This window comes from Letharia lupina (genome assembly GCF_014066315.1).
Source record: "Letharia lupina isolate WasteWater1 chromosome Unknown contig_13, whole genome shotgun sequence".
NCBI classification, from domain to species: Eukaryota; Fungi; Ascomycota; class Lecanoromycetes; order Lecanorales; family Parmeliaceae; genus Letharia; species Letharia lupina.
The window spans coordinates 1,257,092-1,280,241 of NW_023502982.1; the positions used below are offsets into that span (position 1 = coordinate 1,257,092).

Here is a 23,150-nt window from a genome sequence, read left to right on the forward strand (position 1 = left end):
TTAATACCAAGAATCTTTGGGTGAGAATTGTCATTCTTTTCTGGTACAGCGCCTGAATTGAACGACTTCTACGATTTCTCTTCTGCAGGTAAAGTGACGGTGTTTTGGGAAGAATTGTGAAAATCATTGTTATTTCCTGGCAACTGTAGGACTTCTACAAGCTCATCAGGGGTCTTCGCCCTCATATGTATGCACGATTTTTGCTTGATCCACTCACTGAGCAAAAGCTAGGACTTAGCGTATCGGCAATGAATGATGACGACCCCTCACCATCTCGGAATGTGCCGAGGTAAGAAGTTGTTGTACCTTACCCCTGATCTAACATCTCTCCTTCTTTCTCTCAGCCCTATCAGAACGTCATCTGACCGTTATCGATAAGCACTGGCATCTAAGGCACCGTCATCTGCTCCGATATCACCTATCTACCTCTCTCTTCGCTCCATTGACATCTATCCAGCTTCTTATTTAATTGAGCTGAGTATACATGCAATCATGGGCCTGTTTGATATCGTCCCGAATCTACTTTCGTAAGTCAAATCATCAGCCAATGCCCCTCCTTCCCCACCTCGGCCCGTTTGCTGCGTGCCCAAAGCTTCCGTAGCACCTCAAAGCGATACCTGCGCTGACAAGGTCCGATCGGCAGTTCCATCATCACCATTCTCTTCCCAATCTTCGCCTCCTACAAGGCCCTTCGTACCTCTGACCCCGCTCAATTGACACCATGGCTGATGTATTGGGTCGTCCTCTCCTGCTTCTCTCTGGTTGAAAGCTGGACTTGGTTCATCCTCGCGTGGTAAGTCGTCAAAGCCTTTCGTTGAACCCCGAGTGAATGAAGCTGACAGTCTCCAGGCTACCCTTCTACTCCTCCCTCCGTCTCCTCCTCCTCTGCTACCTCGTCCTTCCTCAAACCCAAGGCGCAAGGTTCATCTACCAAACCCACATCCACCCGTTCCTCGCCCGCCACGAACACGACATTGACAATCTCATCATCTCCGCACACGATCGTGCCAAGTCCGCAGGTCTCACGTACCTCAAGCGCGCAATCGAGTTTGTGAAGGAGAACCTACTCGGGATCCAACCAAAAGCGACACCGCAGACACCGTCAAGCCAGGGAGGAAACTATGCGCAGAGTCTGTTGTCCAGATTCAACTTGCCCAGTGCAAGAGAGGGCTTGGCTGCCCCGGCAGGTGATTTCTACGGGCTGCTGAGTGCGGCGCTGGGAACGATAAGCGCTACGGGCGGCACAGGCAGCAGGGAAGTGCAGGCGGAAGACCTCAGTCGATCTGGCACATTGATTCCGCAGGGTATGACATCAGCCTCGGAGAAGATGACGTTCCTGTCTACGCAGAGGGATAGGCTGAGGGTTCTGTTGTCAGCGTTGGACAAGGAGGCGGATGGCTTGGGCACCGAGGCGGCCATTGAAAGGGATGTGGAAAAAAGGTTGACGGGAGAGCAGCTGGGAGAGGGGCTGAGAAAGAGTAGGAGTGAAGCGGAGTTTGAGGAGATTGGGAAGGACGACCTGAAGGGAGAGGGAGCGAAGCAGCAAGCGAGCGGGTGGATGCCGTGGGCCTGGGGTGCAAAGGGCGAGAGTGGAAACGTGACCAAAGGCAAGACCAGCGGCGTCGACGCTGGTACCTAATGGCAAACGTTCGATGACTACCTGCTCATGAGCAATGATAAGTATGCATTGGTAATGCTCCATCCGTCAGGTCCAATATATTTTTCATATCGCAACTAGAGATTACCATGTGTCCCTTCCTATGCCCAGCGATTCTTGGGCTGCTACTCACTTGAAAAGCGCACTTCCTGGAATGTCTACCCCTTATCGTAAATATTACCCCGGAATTGCGCCAATGCACGCCAGCAGCAAACCAACTTACGGTCACGCCTGCGCCAGAACGTGCGGTTCGCCTCGAGTGCTGATAAGAACCGTGCACCACGAAGACGAAAACCCTCAAACTTGAGCCGCAGAAACATCGCGACTGCTTTTTACTATTGATCGAAATGCATTCATGGGTGCGAATTGACCAGATATTCCATGAGACGATGGACTTTCTTAGACCGCACCGTGGATATGTTGCAACATGCTCTCCCGAAAGAAAAAATCGTATCCGTCGGCCCTGTTAGCCTCTGCAGCAATCTTCCTCGTCAGTACATCCACTGCAAATCCCACATCCCTCCGCTCCAACAGCAGACATACCGAGAGCGCTGATCTCATATCTGCAACCGCTTTCGATCATAGCGTTCGGACTAGTATCCAGACCCACGTCCACGAACGCTCAGATACGACGACACTCCCGCCACGATCTCTCCCCCGGGAACCGTATCGTCGGTAGCCGGAACATCATCTTCAACGACCGGGAAGCCTTTTCCCCCTTCTCCAGCACCGCCGAGGCCATCTCGGACATGTACGCCTCCGTCCACAACACCCTCATGCGCAACCGGTCCCGAATATCCCCCGCAAAGGTCCTCTCGCTCACCCACGGCGGTCTGCGCCTCGCTTTCCACGCCGCCGAACGAGCCGTACCGTGGGGTGCCGCTGATTCTTTCCTGCGGGGGATGGTGGACCTCACCAGCGCGGGGCTCACGGGGCTGGACACTGCGGCTCTCTATGACCTGCAAGGGTCGATTTTGTGGTCGAGGGTTGCGATCGGGTTGATTTTGCTGCCGCATGTGAAGGAGGGTGTTGCGCAGAATATGATTGCTTGAGATGATGGGGAGCGTGATGTCCGCGCGGAGGTGTGATGATTGAAGATGGACGGGGCGATGTGAGATGGTAGAATTAGACCAGGTGCGACTGGTGATCGATTGATGAAGCGAGGGAGTGGGCTGTTACGTGGTAGGGCAGGTTAGAGGTGTGGACCTTTGACGGAATCGGCACACAGCCTCTTGATCTGCACAGCAGTGTCCACTCCCTTGATACATTGTTTTTCCCTAGCCATGATATGCAGCCACTAAAGGCTAAGGTTCACTATCATCGCTTTCGGGTCGCTGAATTACGTATTGTAGTTGTTGTTCCCAGGAATAGATTTGTACTCGAGCAAGCCTGATTTGACAGCTCGATCCGCTGGTATGTCATCGGATGGGATTTGCGTACTTTGCACCCCATGTGATGCACTCGTTGGCATTGCTTTTACATGTGTAACCACAAGCTCTTTATCGGTGATGATGAAGCCGTACCGTGCCTTGGCCTTGAGGCAATCCGTCTAGATCTGGGCCCGAGGTCGGATCCACTCTTCCTTCGTGAATGCGATTTTCGCAGGGTCTCGCTCGATCGTGTCACTTCGCTAAGCTCGGTGTCTCCGGGTAGTGTGGGCCGGGACGAATTCGAAGGCTGTATTGCTCCCCAGTCCGGACGATAGCTCGCGTCATTCCCGGGGTGTTGCGTTTGACCATCTTTCAACATGTCAATCTTTTTAACGAGCGGTATGATAGCCAGTCAGATCAACGAAGTTGTTGGAGGTACATCCACGGTCGATCAGGGTTCAATGGTGGTGACTCCGTCATCCAGGCTGGGCAGAAGGTCTGTGGAACTTTCCAAACTAGCAAGAGATGGCTGCTTGGTGCTGCCAGAGCGCACCTGCCATCCGCGATGGTGCGAGAAGGGGAGAAAAAGTGGAGGGGGAGGGGGTTTAGCTATTCGAAGATAGGAGGATTCATTGCTCCTTGTCATTTCGCTGCTGTTCCTGCTGCCCGGAGTGGTCCGAGGTAAGAGTCGAATGATGCTAAAGCGAGGATGCTGTTATCACACTTCTGGGATTTTACAATGAGGAGGTGTGGTATACCCACTCCTACAGAAATCATGAAGCTCGGATTCTAGTATCTATCCCGCAGCGATACATCCGAGGGAGAGGTTCCGTGCCGCGATGATGGCCGGAGAATCTCCTTTTCGAGAATAGATGGTGTCAGCATTAGGAAAAGCGCGTTCCAAATTTCGTCATTCGGTTGACCGGAATCGGCAGTTTCAAGCCATACTCAAAACATTCACGCGGCAAATCTATCCGACAGTGGAAAGGGTTGTCATTAAGCCCCTTTCTCTACCTTTTTCTCACCTTGTACTCTCTATCCTGGACGTTTTGCGCGCATCTCATTGGTGTTATCAACCACACTCCTGGCTGGCTTGTAGATGACCCTCCTATGTTGTACGAGCCCTTGAGTCGTGACAAGAAATATGGTGCTTGATTGGTTAATGCGTGTTTTGGTAGGTTCGGCGGAGGAAAGGGTTGCAACCATGGTTTTGCGCGGTTGGGGATGATGAAGCCGAGATCATCATCGCCATGTGATATCCTCGGAGAAAGAAGTAGGTGGCGAGATGATCTGATCCTTCATGAGCAGTTCGAAAGCCGAGGTGCATTTCTGCAAGAGAAAGAGACGGCTATAAAGCCAGAAGAGACATCTTGCTGTTCCTGACTACCCTTGCAGCAGCACTTCTCTTGTGGAATCGTTGCATATCTGAGTCTTCACCATGTTGGCTTCCTTGGCTCTGCTAGCTCTGTCAGCCTACCAAGTCTCTGCTTTCCCCTCCCGCCTCTCTGAAGCTTTCCTCCAGCGACGAAATGCAGACCCAGCCCAGGTCGACTCACCCTGCCCCCATATCGTTGAGCTCGCCAAGCGCGCTGTCGCAGAAGGACATGAAATCGCCAGGCGCCAGGCTCCTGGAGTTGTGCCGCCTTTCAATGCTACTGAGCAATATGTCAGTAATCAAGGCCAATACGTTTTCGTTGCACCGGGACCGACAGACCAGCGCGGACCGTGTAAGTCTTCTCGTATAAAGGTCGAGGTGAAGTCTTCTCATACCTTCTCGTAGGCCCGGGTTTGAATGCTATGGCCAACCATGGCTACCTCCCTCATAGCGGCGTAGGTACCATAGACGAATTTATAAACGGGACAGGGGCTGCTTTTGGTATGGGCTCGGATCTAGCCAGCTTTCTTGCCGTCTATGGTTCTATCTTCGATGGCGATCTTACTTCTTACTCCATCGGCGGCCCAGTTGCCGGTCTCACCGTGGCTGGCCTATTAGGCGAGCCACAAGGTCTTTCAGGCTCCCACAACAAGTACGAGGGGGACGTGTCTCCGACTCGTGGCGACCTTTTTGAATAGTAAGATGCTTGCACGTGTTCCATCCAGATCCTCCAATGCTAAAACACTCACAGCGGCAACGACTACTTGGTTCAGGTCTCTCAATTTTCTGCACTGTACGAACTCGGTCAACAAAACGGCGACAGCATCGACCTTCAAGTACTCACCGAGTACCGCGCTACCCGCTTCCAGCAATCCATCAGCAACAACCCGTACTTCTTCAACGCACCCTTTAGCGGCGTTGTAGCATCTCCCGCCGCTTGGTCCTTCATCTACCGATTCATGGCTAATAAGTCCTCCGAATACCCCGAAGGTCTCCTCACAGGCGACGTCTTCAAATCTTTCTACTCCATTACTGGCGACTACCCCAACTTCCAATACACGCCCGGATACGAGTCCTTCCCAAACAACTGGTACAAGCGAAATCCGGTCGATTTTTACACCATCCCCTACCTCTCCATGGACGCGGCCACGATGACTCAACAGCATCCGGAATTCCTCAGCCTCGGCGGCAACACTGGTAAAACCAACACCTTCACCGGCGTAGATCCCCAAAATCTCACTGGCGGCGTCTACACTTCTTCGAACCTTCTGCAGGGCAACAATGCACTATGCTATGGCCTCGAACTTTCACTAATGGAGTCGCCTGACATTCTTTCCGGGCTGTATTCGGACGATGATGCGGCGCTGGATGCATTGGGAACAGCGATCAACGAGGCGACTGGTGCGCTGGGTTGCCCGCAGTTGAGTGCGATCAACGAGGGCCAATTCGCTAACGACTTTGCTCAGTATCCTGGATACACGAAGCTTTCGTCCACGGGGACTTATTGATATGAGTTTTTGTAATCTTCACGATATTGGAAGTCCGTCTAGCCGATCGTTGTAAATACTTTGTTCTTTCGTGTGAAGACATTCGGAAGCTTGCAAGTCAGTCTTAGCCGACTTCAATATAGCATACACCATGCTACTCACTACCAACCCTCATCTCCTCATGAGTTGACAGGGTTGGTCCACCATAGAGCTCGAGGAGCCACACTTTTTTAGGCTAGGACAGCGTAAAACAAAGCCGCAGCTTCCGCAATGGTTTGGCATCCGCTAGTTCCCATATGGCATAAACAAGGCATTCTTAATGAATTCCAATTCTTGCTCTTGATAGATTATGATGTTGAAACTGATCTGTAAGGATTATGAAAATTAGGGACACTGTTCAGACCACTGTGGTATGTTGTATAATCGACCAGGGCGATATGGGGATGGCGAAAGGGGTAATGGAATTACTGAACTTCACGGTCCCGTGACTGCCGGGCTGCTTTCACTCCGTTCCAGGGTGTTGTTGACATACGTCATTGTAGCTAGCAACGCGCAAACATTTCACATAATTTTCTATATGTTAATGCTCATGCATCCAGCACCCGTACTGGGAGTACGTGTCTTGGTTCACTAGCTTTCGAGACTTCTCAACCGGCATTGTCTAAGTCGAAGGATTGACTGGCCACACTCAAAATGGCCTCCGCCTCTCCTTCGAGCCAGTCACGCGCGTTCTTGAGTATCCCACCTGGTGAGTACCAAGCCAACTAGCCTAGGCCTCAAACAAATACTAAGCCGAGCAAACAGAAATCAGACTAAGGATATACCATTACCTCTTCGAGAAGGAGCCAGGAGATGACTGCTTTCTCAGCGGCCCTCGCTTCGGACCCTGGCGTGAAGGCCCAGAGACCCAACGGCCTAAGGTCGAACGTTCCATCGACATGCAAGACCTCATCAGTATGGGCCGACATCCTGAGATCCTGAGGGTGAACCACCAGGTATATTTCGAGGCTTTTCCGGTCTTCTATTCAGGCCTCGAAACTGTAGATCCAAATAAAGGGACTTGGAGATATAAACCCCTCGAGGGCGACTTTCAGGCATATCACTTCGGAGATTACGATCAATATGAAACCTTCGACGTTGTTTACGATCCTCCCCTGATGCAAGGCTCAAGGAGCCCTCAAAAGCTAGCCAGATTCACAAAGGTCCTGCTCATCGCTAAATTCATGATTCCAAGTTGTCCGATAGGCTGGAGGTACGATGAGGAAAACGGGGAGCTCGACTATGCAGCGCAGCAAGACTTGACTGATACACTGCGTGCATCGAACATGATCGAAGACTTCGTTGAGCTATTGGCCCGGTGTTCGTGGGTAGACCATGTGGATATAGATCTCGGTGTAGTGGCCAGCTGGCAAAGAGATCAACAAACTGTTGAGTATGACTCGCCTGTTGAGGATCTTGAAACGCCCCATTGGATTGGGCTGAGAAAGATATGGCACAAAGGCGACATCCAGGTAGCCGACATCTTACTAGCCGGTGGTGTTCTCAGCCCTTTACAGAGGTTGTCCAACATAAGGTCCTGGTGTATAGAATTGACAGTGGAGGATTTGATGGAAGAGCCGCCTTGTATGCATGAGAGAATGACTTTGGATTTGAGTAACGCGGTTGAGCAGGGAAAGTAAGCTGAGAAGATACCATGCTACCAGCCCTCTTCATCACACTAATACGCAAGGGTCCAGGACTGAACTATGCAATGGGCATAACAGCAACGTCGTCCCGTGTGGACTTTTGTGGAAACCTATATCGGAACCCTGATCCAATCCTTTGCTCTCTCAGACATGAAAGGTAGGAGATGGACAGTCGTCGATCAATGCCGGGCTGGTGTCCGATTCCAATCGTGCGGTAAATGGCCAACACAATTTTTTAATACGAGCATGCCTCCTTTGGCGGGACGAAGCCTTTTGTTTGGTGGAGCAAGAGGACAATGCCGTCGTCTTCGGGGGCATATCCCTGGCAAATACCACTCACTGAGGCAGCGATGTTGGGCAGTTATTTCCTGTGGCTTCACGTATCCTGTATTCACGAAACCCAATGAAGTGCAGCTATTTTACAAACTGCGCAAAATGTGAATGTGTGCATAATTTAATGCAGTTTGCACAATTTTCTCCGACCACTCCCTGAAGTACATGCCCACGTCCACTTAGTCCCAATTAGACGTCTTGTCAGTGCGTATAGCCTAAACTCCTGTGAAGTGAACAGCCCCCAGACTACTAATGTTCGGAGCTGAGATGCGGCTTCAGCTAGGCCGCAGCCTCGACGCTGGCTAGTCCAGCACTCCAGTCAGGCAGCAAGCAAGGATATAGCACTCTCTGTCCCTCATAGTATCTATAGTACCAAGAATATGGTCTCCACACCTTCACGCATCCGCGGCTCTCTCTACGGTACCGCCGTCGTCGATGCCCTTGGCGGTCCCGTCGAATTTCGCCGCCGAGGCACCTTCGCTCCCGTAACGTCGTATCGCTTCAATGCGACCTTTGGTCTGAAACCTGGGACATGGACTGATGACACTTCAACAATGTTGTGCCTCGCACAATCTCTAGTGGACACAGATGGGAAGTTTGTAATCCATGATCAGATCAGAAAGTACGTGAGGTGGTACCAGGATGGCTATATGAGTGCTACGGGGAAGTGTTTTGATATTGGGAATGCTACTAGGCAGTCGCTGGACATATGGAGGGAAGCTGGGAACATCAGTGCATTGGAGCTCCGACACTACCAGAACATGGTCGATAGAGCATTGACCCATGAGGTTCGGCAACCCGAACATCCATTTCTCTTCACCAGCTGACGTTCGCCCCACAGAGAGCATGCGGCAACGGCTCCCTCATGCGCTGCGCTCCCATACCACTCATCTACCACCACTTTCCAGTACTCGCTCAAAAGTCCGCCGCACTGGCCTCTACACCCACGCACCCTCATCCTACCTGTCAAGAAGCGTGCCAAGTCTATACCCACCTAATCACTCTTATTATGACTAAACCTGGTATCACTAAGGCTGAACTTTTCACTGCTCTCCAGGAGTTTCCGTTCACCTCTACGGTCCTTCGTACAACATTCGACAGGTACAAGGACAAAAGGGAAGAGCAGTCTGCAACCGATTTTGAACACTTCGTCCAGACGCCTGACTTTCAGATCAAAAGCTCCGGATACGTGGTGCACACGCTTGAGGCGGCGCTCTGGGCCTTCTTTTCGACATTGACTTTTCAAGAAGGAGCTCTGAAGGTCGTCAATTTAGGTGACGACGCTGATACCGTTGGTGCTGTCTACGGTGGGCTATCTGGAGCGTGGTATGGCATTGAAGCGATCCCCAATGAATGGATTGATGGTCTACAGGCCAAGAGTATACTCGACGAAGTGGCAGGAGGAGTGGTGAAGCTAGTCGAGAAGGGCGGGTATGGTGAACAGTGATGGGAATTACCCAGCGTCATACCTCGAACATCCTACCAGGCTTCCATCAATTGGGGCTTAGATGTTGAAGCTGTGCCCCTCGGTGTCTCTCTCATTGAGTTTTTACACTTGCGGGACTCTTTGGGCATGGGCACCTTCTCAGTCGTTCTGGCTAGAAACAGCATTGAACGCCACCCGGGTAAGACATTTGCTGACGCTGAGGGAGATAAGTGTCACGTAAGCTGTCCAAAAAGGTACCAGTCTGAGAAGTTGGAACCCTCTCAATTTCACTTCAAATTTGGATATCAGCCCGGAAGAATGTGTTGGCCGTCATCGACCGGTCTTTTTGCACCTGTGTTCGACTCCTTCAAGATTGCGCTGTGTGACAGCCATCCAATGACATGTCGCCAGCGGACTTTGCTTTCAAGGCAGGGTCGCCTTATGGCACGGCTACGCGTCGTTGAGCTTGCATCAAAAATCGATGTTTCTCCGTCTCGGCCTCACTATTGTGCAATCGATCCCACACCAGCGTTGTCCTTTCAGATGTCATGACTGATCCCCCGAAATTCGCTTTCTTGAAGGCTTACGCGAAGGCCACAACAGAACTATGATGACACTTGCCTCACCGTGAACGAGAGTCCCACCTTCTGCAAACGTTGTTCAGGCAACGCCTCCCACAGTGACCTGCTTTCCTGATCTTTTGCCCCTTCTGAAGTATGATTCGAGTCCACGTCTTTGTTTGGTTCACTTCAAGACTATGTCTTCATCATCTGTTGTACGCGTACGTGGATACGAGGATTCTCTGCGATGTCACGCTAACAATGTGACGTATGTCCTAGGAAACACTGGATTCTAGATTCTTGACTTCATCATTCGTCATTTGTGGTCAGATCCATCCGAGCCCCAAAAAATTGCCATAAACCAAACCAGATCAGATCTACTGCTAAGCCAGTGAGTGGCTCCACGACGATGATGCTGAAGCTACTACCAAGTCTAAGCGGTAAATATGCCCTTAGACATTTCTGCGAATGCATCGACGATGGTCGCTACTTCTACACCATCTCGAAATTGGGGCTTTCGCCAGGCACCAGACTGAGCTTTTGAGTTTGACTGCAGTTCTATAATTGCACTCACAAATCCGTGCAACAAGCTACAGGTTATTTAGTCTTTTGATCTTCCGTGTTCACGTGAATAACGTCTGTGCATCATCGAGACTTTGGAGAAATGAACGGAAAGCAAATACATCGAAGCTCCCAATTATCAGGTACTTTAGGGCCCTGTGAAGGTTTTATCCGACAAAGTCCTTAATACGCGCTTCTGGCGAAGTCATGGCGTGCGCCAATGAATTCCCTGCATTGACCACCACTGACGGCCACCGGGAACGGGTGCGGCTCTAACCTCTGTGCCAATTAAGCAACGTATCCATCAAATTTGACGCAGCTAGGAAGCAAGCCACCCGTGTCACAGAAACAATTTAATGCATGTATCTGCATATGGTGAAAATACACTGGCCTCACAGTGAGGAGATGAGGACCGCGAGAGCGCTTGAATGCAACTGCAATTGAGTACCTAGATTGAAATCGTCTAAGCTAAAGTTACCAGGAACATGGCACGTACGATGTTCGTGGATTTATACATAAGGAGAAAAGGTACCTAGGCTGATCCCGTCAACTGCAACTTTATCTCGTTGGAATGAACCCGGAATACTCACCAGCCATGTCTAGACCTAGCATCGTCCCAAGTGTCGACGAATTTCGCCTTCCCAAATTCGACTTTGAGCCATGGTCAACAAGGTCATCGGTCTACTCTCAAGGGACTACTGAAGATGAGAAGGCTCTCATCGACTTCAATAAATGCGTATCGGAAAGCGCGGAGGATTGGTCGCCGGTAGGTCTATCCCTTCACTAGCTGTGCACATTTCTGACCTATTACAAAGGCCAAGAAATTGTTCGCCGTCAGCACATGTTTCCTGATTGTCCTCAATTCAGCCATTGCGTCTTCGCTTCCTGGCGGAGCCGTCTCCTACACCGCAGATTACTTTCACGTCACTGATGAACAGCAATACGGCCTTCCCATATCCGTATTCTTGATCGGCTACGTATTCGGACCTTTGCTTTTCAGTCCTCTGAGCGAGATGTACGGTCGAAGAATCATAATGATCATATCCTTTATTGGATATACTGCTTTCACGTTTGGCTGCGCCATGGCGCCTACGTGGCCAGCGCTCCTCATATTTCGCTTCCTCGTCGGACTTTGTGCTGCTGCGCCCTATACTTTAGGAGGAGGCATCTGTGCAGACCTCTATTCGAACGCTGCTCATCGGGGACTAGCCATCATGGTGCTTATGATAGTGAGTCCAAAAGCTTCTTATTCTCATCGCACTTTGACTGACTCGGTGCTAGGTTCTTAATGTTGGACCTGCTAGTGGACCTATCATCGCTGGCTTTGTCTCGTCAGTCAGTTGGAGGCGGAAATACTGGGTCGCTCTAGTGTTAGCTGGTGTATCTTTTATTCCTCTACTGTTTCTTCCGGGTAAGTACAAGTCTCCCTTCCGGGTTTGGAGCACGTCACTGAGACGAATAGAAACATATGGACCAGTGCTACACGCTCGACGTGCTCGAGCCGCCAGGACCTGGGTTGGTAAGTCAGCCAAGCCAACGCCTCTTGTATCGAACAAGCAAAGCTTGACAAAGACTCTATCGGTGGCCTTCATTCGCCCTTTCCGCATGTTTTCTGAGCCAATCGTACTGGCCACATCCCTCCTCATGGCCATGGTATATGCCATCTTCTATCTATTCTTCGAAGCATACCCGATAATCTTTGGAGGTGAGACGCTTCATCTACCGGCTGATCTCACCAGCTACCTCATTGGTCTGAGTTGCAATGGCTGAAATCTCGACCAGGAGTGTACCAAATGAGCACCGGCGTCTCCGCCCTTGCATTCATACCCAGTGAGTTTCAGGGATGTAGTCTATTTCTGAGCGTGGTACTGATTTTGGAAAGTGCCAATCGGCGCCTGCCTCGACATCATCATTGTCTTGTGGTGGGAGCGTTATCTCGAACGTGCGAAAGCGAGGAATGCCCCCTGGGCTTTCAACGAGGAATACCGGCGCATGCCTCTCGCATGCATTGGCGGTCCTCTATGCGCGCTCTCACTATTCTGGCTCGTATGTCAAGTCGCTCCCACCTTCTAATTTTTCACACGCTAATCTCCGCCTTCGAACCACAGGGCTGGTCAGCCCGCCCCACTACCCACTGGATCATCCCCATGCTCGCCGGCATCCCCTACGGCATGGGCGTTGAAATCATCTTCATGGCGCTAACCAGCTACCTGTCCGATGGCTACGGGACTCTCACCGCCTCCGCACTCGCCTCTGCAGCCATCATGCGCAGCGTACTCGGCGCTCTTCTGCCGCTGCTCGCGCAGCCGATGTACGGCGCGCTGGGAGTGGGTTGGGCGTCGAGCCTGCTGGGGTTTGTGACGCTGGCGATGGCCGTGGTGCCCTTTCTGCTGCTGAAGTTTGGAGGCGGGCTCAGGAGGAGGAGTAAGCTTTGTCGGCAGGTTATCGAGAAGAAGGAGGCGCTGGAGGGGCAGGTATAGGGCGGGGATTTGGAGAGTGCGATATAATGGTGCCCTGTGCAGGCAGGACGGGCAAGACGATTTGCTGATAGAGACCGCTGCTGTGAAGGTCTCTGTTGTAATAGTAGCCGGAAGAGCTGCCTGTGCTGAATGAGTTTATGAGGAGGGGGAGGGGGGTGGGGGGGGGGTTGGGGGTTGTACATGTGGTAAAAAGGGTTGTACGTCTAGCTCTATCCTTTGGGATTGTTTACAACATTACAGAGTCGGCTTCTTAATGCGCGATTCCATGTTACAAAATTGTGGACAAAAGCATTCATTATGTTATGGTTCATTCATTGTCCTATCATATATAGATCACATATGTCAACGTTCCAAGATGCTCCACATAAGCAAGGAAAGCACAGAAAACAAACGATGCTCCAATCCATTTCACCATATCGCGTCTGGATTTCACCAATGCTTTGACTCCAGTCTCATATAACTCACTGTACATTAACCAACCCAGACCCCTGATCAGAAACCAGGCACAGTATACTTCGCGACTCTGCAGTCTCATCCTAACGCGGAGTCTGACTGTGGAACAGGCCCGAAAGTATACCCCGATATCGGCCAGAGCGTTTGCGACCGAAAGTCTTCATGAATGACAGATTAGAACAATCTGTAGGGAACCTCGAAAACCCTTCAGAAGCTCAAGCTTGGAGTGTGAAGAAGCAGATCAGACGTTGTCTGGGCTGGCGAGGAAGTCCGCCGACGTTTCGGAGCGCACGTGTATGCTACGAAAATGAGGTTGAGAGGCGGAGTTGTTTTGATTCCTGGAGGCAGGTAAGGTAGGAAGGAATGTGAGGTTAGTGGATCGAGGGAAAGACATCCATAGAGGGAGGGAATTAGCCCCGGTGAAGATCCCAAGTAGCCTATTCGTGAGTTGACATGGACAGTTATTAAACAGAAACGGTGAGAGCTTCAGGATTGCCACCTTTTTTGCAACATTTTACCTGTGTGGATTTGGGACCTCGACTTGGTAGGTCCTCTGTGGGCGTGAACTGGAGGCCCGCGCTGAGATCTCGGATGCTTAACGCCCCGGCTCCCCTGGACGGCTACCTAAGCAAGGTAGGTAGGTATGGTAGATACGTATCTAGATATTGCGCTTAGACGCCCCGTGCTTCGGTAGTTGCGCCTGACCTAAGCCCAGTACGGGTCACAGGAGTCCCTAAAGTAGAGTTCAATAATATTATATGCGCTCTCAGGAGGAGCTCGTTCTAGGGCCCTCCGCCATTGGGACGCTTTTCCGCAAGGGAGGTAGGGTTAGGGCTGCTGTTCAGGCCTGTGCGGGCTTGCTCCACTTTCTCGGAGACATGCAGGCGAGCGAGGATTGATCTCTTTCCAGTATCGAACAGGGAGGAAAACAAGATTTTTGGCATTCATCTTATTCAATTCCATTGCAGGCCCAAGGTGAATTAGAGTAGAGAGGCACCGAGACTATATGTACAGCGCGCAATCGATGTTGCATGTCAAATACCTTGGACCAGCCCAAATGCGCCTAACCATTGACTGAAGACCAAATTTCCGAAGTCTCAACCCTCATGACGCATTTCCCTGGCCTTCGCACCGCTCGCTCGATGCCAAACATCCCCACCCCACCTCAGCATACGCTCAGCCGCCGCGGTGGGTCCATCCACCGCCGGTCTCACGTCCAAGTAGAACACCGGCTCTCCTGTCGGCTCAGGCGGACCAGAGTAGTAATCAATCACATATCTCACCTCCCTCGTCTGCCCTCCCGGGGTCGTTCTTTGCACATACCAATCGTGACGATCAAACGGTAACTCGCTCCTACACCGGCCTAGTCAGCAAGAGCCACAATCTGATGATGGCTTTACTTACGCAAACTTCGAAGGCCACACCCGCCCTAGCACTTCTATCATCCTGGCCTTGGGCGTCAAATCCCCCGGCCTCCCCATAAACCGCATCAATCTCGGCCTGTCTCCTTTCCATTGAGGCATGTCTAGAAAGCCCTCTTCGCCTCTGCTGCAAGCCTGCCATCCGTAGCCCAACCCTTTGCTAAACCTTGCTTCCCATCCTTCAATTTCTGCCCAAGCCCCCTCATTTAGAAAATTGTGTACCGCCACCATACTCTCCACAGCATCTTCGGGCGTGTCATCGTAACCTTTCCGTAGCATGGCATTATACATTTGTTGCGGAGAAGGGTATTCCCAGTTCGCTTCTGCGTCGCCCCGGGGGATGGATGATGTGGTGCGGGAGGTGGGGAGAGCAATGATCTGGTTGGTGGAACGGGATTGAGAGAGATTTGATGGCATATAATTCAGAGGGTTTAGTTTGGAGAGAGTCGACGGTTTAGCCGTGGAAGGCGAGAGAGGCGCATTGGGAGAGGAGATAGGGCATGAGGATGCGTCGGCTGGCGACCGTGACGAGTTTTGGGGAGGGAATGGAGAGGTCGAGGTGGCTTTGTGCATGGGGCATCCAGGCTTGGGCTGTCAGCTACGTTTTCTGAAGCCGTACCTAGGTATAGCTTACAGGAGGTGCAGCATCTGAGCTGGGTAGAGATTGAGGTGCGAGCGACCTCGGGGGCGTTGCAGTGTCTGCCCAAAACCACCCCATGTCGACCCGTCTCCTGAGGCAAAATCAATACTTAGTGACGATATGATTCTGTTCCTTGGAGAGCTCTACGCAAAGCGTGCATTGTCGTAGCGTAAGAACTGTTGTGGTGGAGGATGAAGGAAGAAGCTCGGAGGCGAGACCGTCGCTGGATTTGCGGGCAAAATGACGTCCGCATTTACGCATTTACCCTTCCTTTCTCATCCACGACGTGAACAATATGGATCCTACGACGAACGATAGACCTCGGTGACCACTGAAGGACGTTCTGGTATTCTACGATGAGAACAGCTTTTGCGCTTGGCCGACTATGCCTTCGCCAAAAGCCCAACCGTCTCATAGCATCCATTGCGCGCCATGAAAGGCATTACTCGATTCTTACACCATGGCCCGTATTCCGCAGACCTCCAAAACCGCCAAAAGGCAGGATACTCATTTGGAGCTTGCTGTCGCCGGCCGCTTTTGTGGCATTGAGTGAGGAGGACACTGGAGATGGCAAGACACCAGAAGAACACATGCTGGAGGCCTCGAGGGCAGAGATCGCAAAAGAAATTCCAGAGGATGTGCATGGTCTCCGAAGAGTGTGGAAAGCAATATACCTATTCGTGGACACTTTGATCGTCGAGCCAATAGCGACAACTTTCCGGTTCCTGCACCTTGTCATAATATTCGTGCCAGTAATAGGGACTATGCCGTTGATTTGGCTGGGTAGGAGGCAGAAGAACCGCGACAGTGAGCGCTCTGGCACGCTTTGGTGGTACTCCTTCCTGGTCCGGTCAATGGAGCGGGCGGGTCCAGCTTTTATCAAGGTACCCCATCCAGTTCAAGCAGAGCAAAGCTTCCGCGCTGATCTATGTACGTCTAGCTTGGTCAATGGGCAGCTTCAAGATCAGACATATTCCCTCAAGAAATGTGCAACACCATGTCGTCTCTCCATTCCAATGCTCCAGCGCATTCCCTGAAGTATACGAAGCAGTCAATAATGAGAGCTTTCGACGGCCGGCCATTCGAGGAAATCTTCGACGAGTTTGAAGAGAAGCCCCTCGGAGTTGGAGCGATAGCACAAGTCTACAAGGCGAAGCTGAAGCCAGAGCTTACGACTCCCGGTGATACCGATCTCGAACCGCAGCAACGTAACATCAGTCAGCGGATGAGGAAGAACGTAGACATGTTGGTAAAATCCACACCACAAAGGACGCCATCATCCTACGTTGCAATCAAAGTGCTCCACCCAAAAGTTGAGAGAATGGTGCGACGAGATCTTCGAATCATGGGTATCTTCGCTGCGGTTCTGAACGCAATTCCAACAATGGAATGGCTCTCACTGCCTGACGAGGTAGAACAATTCGGTGAAATGATGCGCTTGCAACTCGATCTCCGCATCGAGTCTGCAAATCTGATCATGTTTCGTAAGAAATTTAAGGATCGAACTACAGCATGGTTTCCCTTCCCCTACGCGGAGCACTCAACTCGTCAAGTTTTGGTAGAAGAGTTTGCCCAAGGAATACCCCTTGCAGCCTTCCTCGAAGATGGCGGTGGTGTCTTCCAACAAGAAATAGCAGATGAAGGTCTCGATGCGTTCTTGCATATGCTGCTAATAGACAACTTCGTCCATGCAGATCTCCACCCAGGCAACATTATGGTGCGCTTCTACAAGCCTGAACGAATAGACCTGTCTCTAGGCCGCCATAAGCAATCAGACTCCCCTGCACACTCTACAGATGTCACGGAAGAAGTCCTCCAACAGCTGCGCCCTCACCGCCACCATCCCGAAGAATGGAATGCCGAGCTCAATAAAATCGACAAAGAAGGCTATCGTCCGCAGCTCATCTTCATCGACACAGGTCTCGTCACAGCTTTAAATGCCACAAACCGCAAAAACTTCCTTGATCTTTTCAAAGCCGTTGCTGAATTCGACGGCTACCGAGCCGGTCACTTGATGGTAGAGCGATGTCGGCAACCAGACGCCGTGATTGACGAAGAGGTGTTCGCGCTGAAAATGCAGCACTTGGTGCTCGGCGTGAAGAGTAAGACCTTTGCATTAGGCAACATCAAGATCGGCGACGTCCTGAACGAAGTCTTGAGCATGGTCCGAGGCCACCACGTGCGCATGGAAGGCGACTTCGTGAACGTGGTCATCAGCATTCTCCTTCTCGAGGGCATCGGGAGGAGTCTCGATCCCAACCTCGATCTGTTCAAGAGGTAAGCCCCGCACTTTCCACACATGTTCCATCCTTCCCTTTGTGTGCTCACACGCATCGTAGCGCTCTCCCGATCCTCCGCCAACTCGGCGCCCAAGGCGGCGGCACTTCTCTCCTCAAAAGCGTACGCGAGGGCGACACATCCATGCTCAAAGTATGGGTCGGTCTTGAGATACGAAAGTACCTGCAAGCTTCCGCCGACCAGGTGGAATCGTGCGTCAAATACGATCAACTCAGTCCGAATATTTGAAAAGTCGTCATGTCTCTGCTCATTTCGTTTGGCGGTTGGAGTCATAAGCAGGGAACGTTCGAAAGGCGGGCTTGGTCTTTTTCTAAGGCTTGTACATGGAGTAGGGAGTCTAGGTCTTCTAAGACCGACCGTCAGCGGCGTCTATCAAATATACAAAAGAAGAGGATCTCCGTCTAATGTACATACAGCCAACCGAATATCCACGCCATGCGTAGAACCAAATGTCTATCTTATTGCTCCACAGCCTTAACGCCTTCAGATGCTGCTTCCATGCAAACGCAATATCCGCTTCTAATTATATCTTCATCAAATCTTCATAGAACGCCGGCATCCTCCCACTCCTCTCCATCCCCTTTCCCCTGCTCTGTGCTTGCAGAGCCCTATCACCCCTGCCTTGACCATAGCCCTGGCCCTGGCCCTGGCCCTGGCCCTGGCCCTGGCCCTGACCCTGACCCTGACCCTGACCCTGCCATCTCCCCATGGTCGTCGTCGCTCTCTCCTCATTCCACCCCCTACTCGCCACCTTCTCACCAACCTTGACATCCCGATCCAGCACCTCCACCAAGCCTTCTGCAAACAGCTTCCTTGCTTTCTCATCGGCCAAAAAGGTCCTTTGCTCTCTCTGCTCCAGAATTCCCTGGCCGAATTTCCTGCTCGGTGCCGATGAGAGGGTTCCTAGTTCTTTAAATGCGATGACCAAGAGCCTTTCGAGACCTTTCCGGAATTCGATGATGGTCTTTACAGTACGCCGGTCGGGAGAGGTGACGTAAAAGGGGAGCCAGCCGTCTAGCTCGACGATGTTGCCACGCTCTTCGTTTCGCTTCAATTTGCCCCCGAAGAGGCTAGCCATGAGGGGTGTTGCTTCTGTGGTATCACGGAGGAAAATTGAACGGCCATCGTTGGAGCGTGCCATGGAGCTGTACATGTACAAAGAATTCCTCGCGAGCTTGATCTCGTCTCTCCTCCCTTTAAATAACGCTGAGTTGATTGAGGATGGATGTACGATGCTGGCTTTTTCGCCAACGGTTCGGAAGCTCACACCGCCGTTGTTGACAGCGAGGTTGGGGTGGAAACCTGCTAAAGCTAAGGCTTTGATGAGCGGAATCTTGTGACTGTTTTCATTGAGGGAGGGGTCGCCGAATTGAGAATTTACGCGGCCCAAACGCGAGCTTCTGGGGATAAGGCGGGCTTCAACGAGGATGTCTTCGATTTGCTGGGCGGTAGCATCGATAGTCTTGAAAGAATTGATATGGAGGAAGTTGCGGTGAGCGAAGTCCTTCATCCCGTAATCACCTTTGCTGTCGCGGACGCGGCGGAGTTCTCGAACTGCGTTTAAAAGGGCGATATGGTCGGAGCCACTGCCTTCGACAAAGGAAAGTTTAGCTTGGGCAGCTTCGTTGCGGGCATCGAGAGGATTTAGGAAGAGGGAGCGCTCCGCCGAGGCGGCTCCAAGGACGATCATGGGATCCAGGCAGCGGAAGATGATGCCAAGAACTATCATCTTACCGAGGCTTGGGTGGACGGGGAGGGAAGACAGAAGACGGCCGAGAGGTGTTATGGCCTCGCCATCGTCTGTAAGGGCATCCAGAGCTTCGAGTTTGACGATAGATGAGTCCACGGCTTTTGGATCGGGCGGCTCTATAGCCTCAGCTAAAAACTCGCGGATTGGGGCCTGAAAAGCCTGTGCCTTGACTTTGAGACAGATTTCTTGAAGGTCGATGCGAAGAAGCTCCGGCAAGCCGATAGCACGCAGCTTCTCGTAGCGTTCTTTAGTGAAGAGTGCGTAGTAATTTCCATTCTGGACTCGTCCAGCTCGGCCTGCACGTTGCTTTGAGTTTGATTTACTGACCCATGTGCAAAGAAGCTGGGAGATGCGACGAGTTTGATCATATTGCTTCTCTCTGAGCTTACCAGTGTCAACCACATACTGTACGTCGGGAATAGTGATCGAAGTTTCAGCGATGTTGGTGCCGAGAATGATCTTTCTGCAGCCTTCTGGCACGGGATCGAAAACAGTATTCTGACCAGCTGGTAGGCTAGAATGCAGTAAACAGAGCTTGAACTTCGACTCATCGCTAAAGTTGATGCCGAAACCCTGACTCTTCAGGATCTCTTCGACTTTTACAATCTCTGCAAGACCAGGCAGGAAGACTAGTATGGCTCCTTCGTGGCTTGTCTTCGCAATGTGCGCAATGGTACATGCAACAAGGCCGAAAGGTATCAGGGCGTTCTCTTTTTCGGTTGCCGGATCTGCAGCCCCTTCACTAGCGATGGAGTTGCGCTCGCGTTTCCAATCAATCAGAGATATCTCCTTCCTCGATCCATCTGCCGACTCCTGACTGTCTGTTGTTGGGTGCTCATTACGAAACCTAGTTTCAACATCAAGATAACCCTTGGTGTCGGAATCGGCGTGCATAACTCTCAATTGCGCTGGAGAATTTGCGGCGTTTATATCCTTCAATATCTCATCGAGATATCTTTCTCTGACTGGGAATGTGCGACCGGGAACGCTCAGGGAAGGGCAATCAAGTGTACCCTTACCGGCAATGTGGCTTTTGAAGTATGAAGCGAACAATTCAGTATCCATGGTTGCGCTCATGAGCACAACTTGTGGGTTCGACTTGCCGAGAGCTTGCCGTCGCATGATGTTCTTCTTCAGTACTATGAGAAGGAAGTCTATCAGCATGTCACGTTCGTGCACTTCGTCAATGACCAGATGCGATACATTGTCCATCACTTCGTCAGGATAAAGCTGCAGCTGCTGTTGCAAAATACCAGTCGTGCAATACGTGACGCTGCCTCCAAACTGGGGTAGCTTTGGGTCAAAGCGAACATGATATCCAACGCTTTCCTGTAGTGTCTCTGCTCGCTCCACTGCAACTCGCTTAGCAACAGAGATTGCAGCTATGCGGCGAGGTTGAGTACAGACAATGTTGCAAGAAGCGCCTTTTCCCTTGCTAATGGCGTCTTCCAACAATATCTGTGGTACCTGGGTAGTTTTACCGCTTCCCGTAGCCCCAACAATGATACTGTAGACATTGTTGTTGACTAGGTCCAAGATTTTAGCCCGGTATTGATTCATTGGCAGCTCGGCTTTCTGGTTCCGGAGATCTGCAAGCTTGGGATCTTGATAGAATTCGTTCAACTTTTGCACCAATTTCTCGTCTCGCTGTTGAGCTTCATGAGCTTCCAGTGGGCGTCGATAGCCGCCTTTCCGGCTTTCGGAAAGGTCCACTCCGGATCCGACATCTTGAACTGCGTCCGGTAACCCTGCCTTACGAGCTCCGAGTAGTGTCTCACGCATGACAAGGGAGCAGTCTTCGTCGACTGGCATATCCACAGGGGCGACAGGCCTCATGATCTGTCCATTGCCATTTCGTAAAGCTCGAAGGAATCGGGGATATAGCTCCGGCTCTCGTTTTTTCAAGGAGATAGCGGCGGTGAGATAAGCAGTTTCCTCGGCTTTCTTTTTCAACAACATAGTCACGGGCTCGCCGATCGCTTCGCCATTAATCATCACCTGGACGCGAGTAGGCACGCTTTGCAAGCCCGTTTTTTCTAGCGGTCGTGTGGCTTTGGTCTGTATATCGACACCGGGTCGAATAATCCTATAGAACTCCATGAACTTTGACGCATTATCCGTTGTCAATTCACCGGAGTCCTTTATGACGATTGTTTCACTGCCATGTTCCTTTTGGTATCTCTCTGCCTCGTCCTTGAACATATTCGCAGCTCGAAGCTGAGCAACCTGGATCTCTCCACCTTGGGATTTGACTCGAATGCCTTGCTCTGGAAGCTCCACTATCATTTCGACGAACCTTTTCCGTCTCTTACGTTCCAAGCGAGTAGCAATATTAGTACTGATTTTGGGGACCGTGTCAAATCGGGCTGCGTAGTTGTATATGTCCATTAGTGCATCCTTTGCTTCGGCTTTTGATTTACTCATAGACTGTTTATTAATCTGATTTGTGCCAGAATTTCTGTTGAGAATCTCCCCAAGTATACCTTGCTCGTGAAATTTTGCCATCATGTGTAGCCAAGCGGTGTCTTCGGCGGCTTTCTACGAAATATTAGTACACCTTACTTCATGAAACTGAGCGGCTTGCCTTGGTTCGACCTTCCCCAATGACTGCTTCGTTGTGCATCGCAGAATTGTAGTAGGCGGTGCACTGGTGAGCATCCTGGGCTAGGGTGGTAAATTCTGAGCGGCACTCTGCTAACCCATCTGCTAGATTGTGAATGGATCCTTTGGAGTTCTTGAAGACGTCTCGCGGTACATCGGGATATTCCTGGGGTGTGGGCATATGCATGGTGCTTCTGATGTAGGCTTCATCTTTGAGCTCCGGAGCGTTGCCGCGCTGTCGTCTAGCTGATGGTTGGCTGAGGGAAGCTGTGGCCTTCCTCTTTCTGCTCCCAACACCAGGCTGTCCCCGCTTCTGGGGGCGGTTGCGCGGCTGTCTAGACTGTGTGGAAGGCTGGGCGTTGTGATGAGAAGGGTTTGCCGATTGATGAGAGGAAGGATTTGATGCTGCATATTCTGGCGAAGGTTCCTTGGAAGCCTCCTTTGCCACTCCATTTTTCTTTTTCCCGAGTAGTATTGCTTCCATTCTCTCGTCATTTGGTACAGCCCTAAGCTCCTGTCCGGTGGAGCTGTAGCGATTCTGCTTGGGACCTCTCCATGGTTGGATGTTGAGAGCGTTGCGAGAGGGTACAGCTGACGGCATGACACGCGTACGGAGGACCTAGAGGAACAAGTCAATCCAAAATTGCCAAGCTAGGAGGTCAAGTCACCAGGAACATACCAAAGTCCGTATCATCTTTCCCAAGTGTCGGTCTTCAAGCAGCTCGAGATGAACAAGATGGTATGCTCAGATCAGCACATATGTAGAGATGAGACAAGGAGCATGCACCAAAGATTTGCGAGGCATAAAGATTCGAGTATCCAATCACTCCTCAATCGCGAATTCTGTATTGCTTGCCTCCAACTCGAAGAATCTTTTCTTGCACTAGTCCCATTAGCGCTTGGTGGCTAAACTAGCTGCCGGAAGAGCTCCCGCTCCGTCTTACGGTATCAAAATCAGCGAAGGCATGCTTCTACACCCGTGTAAAGGGGATCGACTCAAACGAAAGTACGAGCCATCAGCTGCAAATTCTCGTGATTTCAATGTCAATGGTC

The 23,150-nt window shown here is 51.3% G+C and overlaps 9 protein-coding genes across 9 annotated transcripts; 6 read left to right on the top strand and 3 right to left on the bottom strand.

The window, feature by feature from the left end:
• Nucleotides 1–492: 492 nt before the first annotated feature.
• HO133_001790 (uncharacterized protein) lies at nt 493–1,639 on the top strand (the record flags this gene model as incomplete). The annotated part of the gene is made up of 3 exons (XM_037292718.1): nt 493–527; nt 644–793; nt 850–1,639. 3 exons carry the CDS (start codon nt 493–495, stop codon nt 1,637–1,639), a joined length of 975 nt encoding a protein of 324 aa, XP_037151257.1.
• A 417-nt stretch (nt 1,640–2,056) lies between these two features.
• Nucleotides 2,057–2,673, bottom strand: HO133_001791 (uncharacterized protein; the record flags this gene model as incomplete). The annotated part of the gene is made up of 3 exons (XM_037292719.1): nt 2,057–2,140; nt 2,201–2,220; nt 2,268–2,673. The coding sequence occupies 3 exons, from the start codon at nt 2,671–2,673 to the stop codon at nt 2,057–2,059; spliced, it is 510 nt and encodes a 169-aa protein (XP_037151258.1).
• A 1,792-nt stretch (nt 2,674–4,465) lies between these two features.
• On the top strand, nt 4,466–5,910 carry HO133_001792 (uncharacterized protein; the record flags this gene model as incomplete). The annotated part of the gene is made up of 3 exons (XM_037292720.1): nt 4,466–4,754; nt 4,808–5,099; nt 5,154–5,910. The coding sequence occupies 3 exons, from the start codon at nt 4,466–4,468 to the stop codon at nt 5,908–5,910; spliced, it is 1,338 nt and encodes a 445-aa protein (XP_037151259.1).
• Nucleotides 5,911–6,582: 672 nt separating this feature from the next.
• HO133_001793 (uncharacterized protein) lies at nt 6,583–7,568 on the top strand (the record flags this gene model as incomplete). The annotated part of the gene is made up of 2 exons (XM_037292721.1): nt 6,583–6,637; nt 6,682–7,568. 2 exons carry the CDS (start codon nt 6,583–6,585, stop codon nt 7,566–7,568), a joined length of 942 nt encoding a protein of 313 aa, XP_037151260.1.
• A 719-nt stretch (nt 7,569–8,287) lies between these two features.
• On the top strand, nt 8,288–9,354 carry HO133_001794 (uncharacterized protein; the record flags this gene model as incomplete). The annotated part of the gene is made up of 2 exons (XM_037292722.1): nt 8,288–8,695; nt 8,749–9,354. The coding sequence occupies 2 exons, from the start codon at nt 8,288–8,290 to the stop codon at nt 9,352–9,354; spliced, it is 1,014 nt and encodes a 337-aa protein (XP_037151261.1).
• A 1,671-nt stretch (nt 9,355–11,025) lies between these two features.
• HO133_001795 (uncharacterized protein) lies at nt 11,026–12,934 on the top strand (the record flags this gene model as incomplete). The annotated part of the gene is made up of 7 exons (XM_037292723.1): nt 11,026–11,220; nt 11,270–11,683; nt 11,736–11,865; nt 11,917–12,159; nt 12,237–12,284; nt 12,337–12,500; nt 12,563–12,934. The coding sequence occupies 7 exons, from the start codon at nt 11,026–11,028 to the stop codon at nt 12,932–12,934; spliced, it is 1,566 nt and encodes a 521-aa protein (XP_037151262.1).
• A 1,550-nt stretch (nt 12,935–14,484) lies between these two features.
• HO133_001796 (uncharacterized protein) lies at nt 14,485–15,526 on the bottom strand (the record flags this gene model as incomplete). Its single annotated transcript, XM_037292724.1, has 3 exons — nt 14,485–14,740; nt 14,792–15,393; nt 15,443–15,526. The coding sequence occupies 3 exons, from the start codon at nt 15,524–15,526 to the stop codon at nt 14,485–14,487; spliced, it is 942 nt and encodes a 313-aa protein (XP_037151263.1).
• A 278-nt stretch (nt 15,527–15,804) lies between these two features.
• Nucleotides 15,805–17,974, top strand: HO133_001797 (uncharacterized protein; the record flags this gene model as incomplete). The annotated part of the gene is made up of 3 exons (XM_037292725.1): nt 15,805–16,332; nt 16,389–17,725; nt 17,788–17,974. 3 exons carry the CDS (start codon nt 15,805–15,807, stop codon nt 17,972–17,974), a joined length of 2,052 nt encoding a protein of 683 aa, XP_037151264.1.
• A 295-nt stretch (nt 17,975–18,269) lies between these two features.
• Nucleotides 18,270–22,791, bottom strand: HO133_001798 (uncharacterized protein; the record flags this gene model as incomplete). The annotated part of the gene is made up of 3 exons (XM_037292726.1): nt 18,270–22,034; nt 22,081–22,716; nt 22,777–22,791. 3 exons carry the CDS (start codon nt 22,789–22,791, stop codon nt 18,270–18,272), a joined length of 4,416 nt encoding a protein of 1,471 aa, XP_037151265.1.
• Nucleotides 22,792–23,150: the final 359 nt, after the last annotated feature.